Source organism: Sinocyclocheilus rhinocerous, unplaced genomic scaffold (genome assembly GCF_001515625.1).
Source record: "Sinocyclocheilus rhinocerous isolate Xijiao unplaced genomic scaffold, SAMN03320098_v1.1 scaffold365, whole genome shotgun sequence".
NCBI classification, from domain to species: Eukaryota; Metazoa; Chordata; class Actinopteri; order Cypriniformes; family Cyprinidae; genus Sinocyclocheilus; species Sinocyclocheilus rhinocerous.
Genome location: NW_015659915.1, coordinates 74,688 through 76,311, shown reverse-complemented (window position 1 = coordinate 76,311; position 1,624 = coordinate 74,688). Strand labels below are relative to the sequence as shown.

Sequence of the window (1,624 nt, the reverse complement as noted above, 5' to 3'; positions counted from 1 at the left end):
ATGCATTGCTAAGAACTTCATTTGGACAACTTTAAAGATGATTTTCTCAATATTTTGATTTTTTTTGCACCCTCAGATTCCAGATTTTCAAATAGTTGTATCTCAGCCAAATATTGTCCTATCTTAACAAACCATACATCAATGAAAAGCTTATTTATTCAGCTTTCAGATGATGCATAACATCTCAATTTTAAAAAAAGTGACCCTTATGACTGGTTTTGTGCTCCAGGGTCACATATGAGTGGCCATTTCCCCAAACTCTGCTTGAGGACGACGCTCAGGTGAATGGATCGCGAGCTCCGCGGATGAAGATGAAGGCCGGCTGGATGGAATTGAGCGGCGGAAGGATCTGCGTCATGCGCTCAGGCCATCCGCTCTTCCGCCCAGTTTTCCGACGTGATTCGCCTGCGCTGAAAATGGAGTTCGCGTAAAGCAGATCTCCCAAACTTCCCAGGAAGAATTCCCATCGTTCGCCGCATTCTGTCCCAATCTAAGACCCTGGTTAGCCTCCGCGCTGAGGAAGCGTACAGCAGCTGGGTCTTCCGTGTGAAGTTGTCGCCTGATCGCGTCGTGTGGGTTTTCCAAACTCGCTCTCGCTGGGATTTTTGTGGGATCAGGATGAGGAAGGCGCCGATGGTTTCCCCGCTGGATGTGATTTATCGCTCAGATGGATGGAAGTGCTGCTTCCACCGCTTCCACACACCCTTCCCGTTCTGAGTCCAGTGTCTGGGCTTCTTCTCCAGCGCTGTTTCTCAGGAGCGATACCGGCCTTTCGTGCTGCTCTCACCGAGAAAATGGAGATATTTGCGCTTTACTTCCCCGCCGTGAGTGCGAGCTCGATCATATTTCCAGGATTTGGATCCCCGTGAGAAAAAATGAGCGAAGAATCAAATCCAAACAGCGAGTAAGTGCGCAGATGAACACAACACAGAATAGTCTGGTATTTGCCTGAATGTGTCTTATATATATCCTCAGATGTGTGTGTGTGTGTGTATAAACTCATGAGGTCTGTTATATATCTTGTTTGATCGACCACTTGAAAACTGTAACAATCACATTTATTACCTTTTATATATTGCCTGGTTTGATTATTGTAGCGAATGACAGTTGGTGCGCTGTCCATTAGTGTAATGGACTTATTTTGACTCCAAATAATGAAAATGATGAGTAAGTTATGTAATAGAGCTGTGTAGTAATATTTGAGTGCTGCTCGTCACATCTCGATGTGTTTGTGCGGAATGTTTAACGCTCAGTGTAGTGTTCTTTACTGAGATCCATTAGCGCAGCGTCAGGCCGTGTCTCAAACCCTAGCGAGCCGCCTAGCTAGGCAGGATGTCTGCGGGTTTGACACGCAGCCTCAGAGCGCAGGGCGCCATGTTTTCTCAATCATCACAACCCTCATTCATAAAAATGTCCGAAACGCGAGAGATGACCGCAGCTTTCGCTGCTCCGCGACGGTTTTCTGTGGATTGTTCGCTGTTTTGAGGATTATGAGCGGTATTTGTGCGAATGTTCACTTCTGAAGCGCCGCTCGCTGACCGCGCGGGAGAGACGGAGCTGCGCTGGTCACGTGACCCGCCTCCATTCATAAAGAACCCGCGTGTCCATACACACACACACACTC

The 1,624-nt window shown here is 47.5% G+C and overlaps 1 protein-coding gene across 1 annotated transcript in view; it reads left to right on the top strand.

The window, feature by feature from the left end:
- The first annotated feature begins 231 nt into the window (after positions 1 to 231).
- Positions 232 to 1,624, top strand: part of LOC107724258 (sprouty-related, EVH1 domain-containing protein 1-like) — a 38,274-nt gene continuing 36,881 nt past the window's right edge. Inside the window, exon 1 of the mRNA XM_016533098.1 lies at positions 232 to 904. Within this exon, the coding sequence (XP_016388584.1) occupies positions 876 to 904 (29 nt within the window). The 5' untranslated portion in view covers positions 232 to 875. The remainder of the gene's footprint in view (positions 905 to 1,624) is intronic.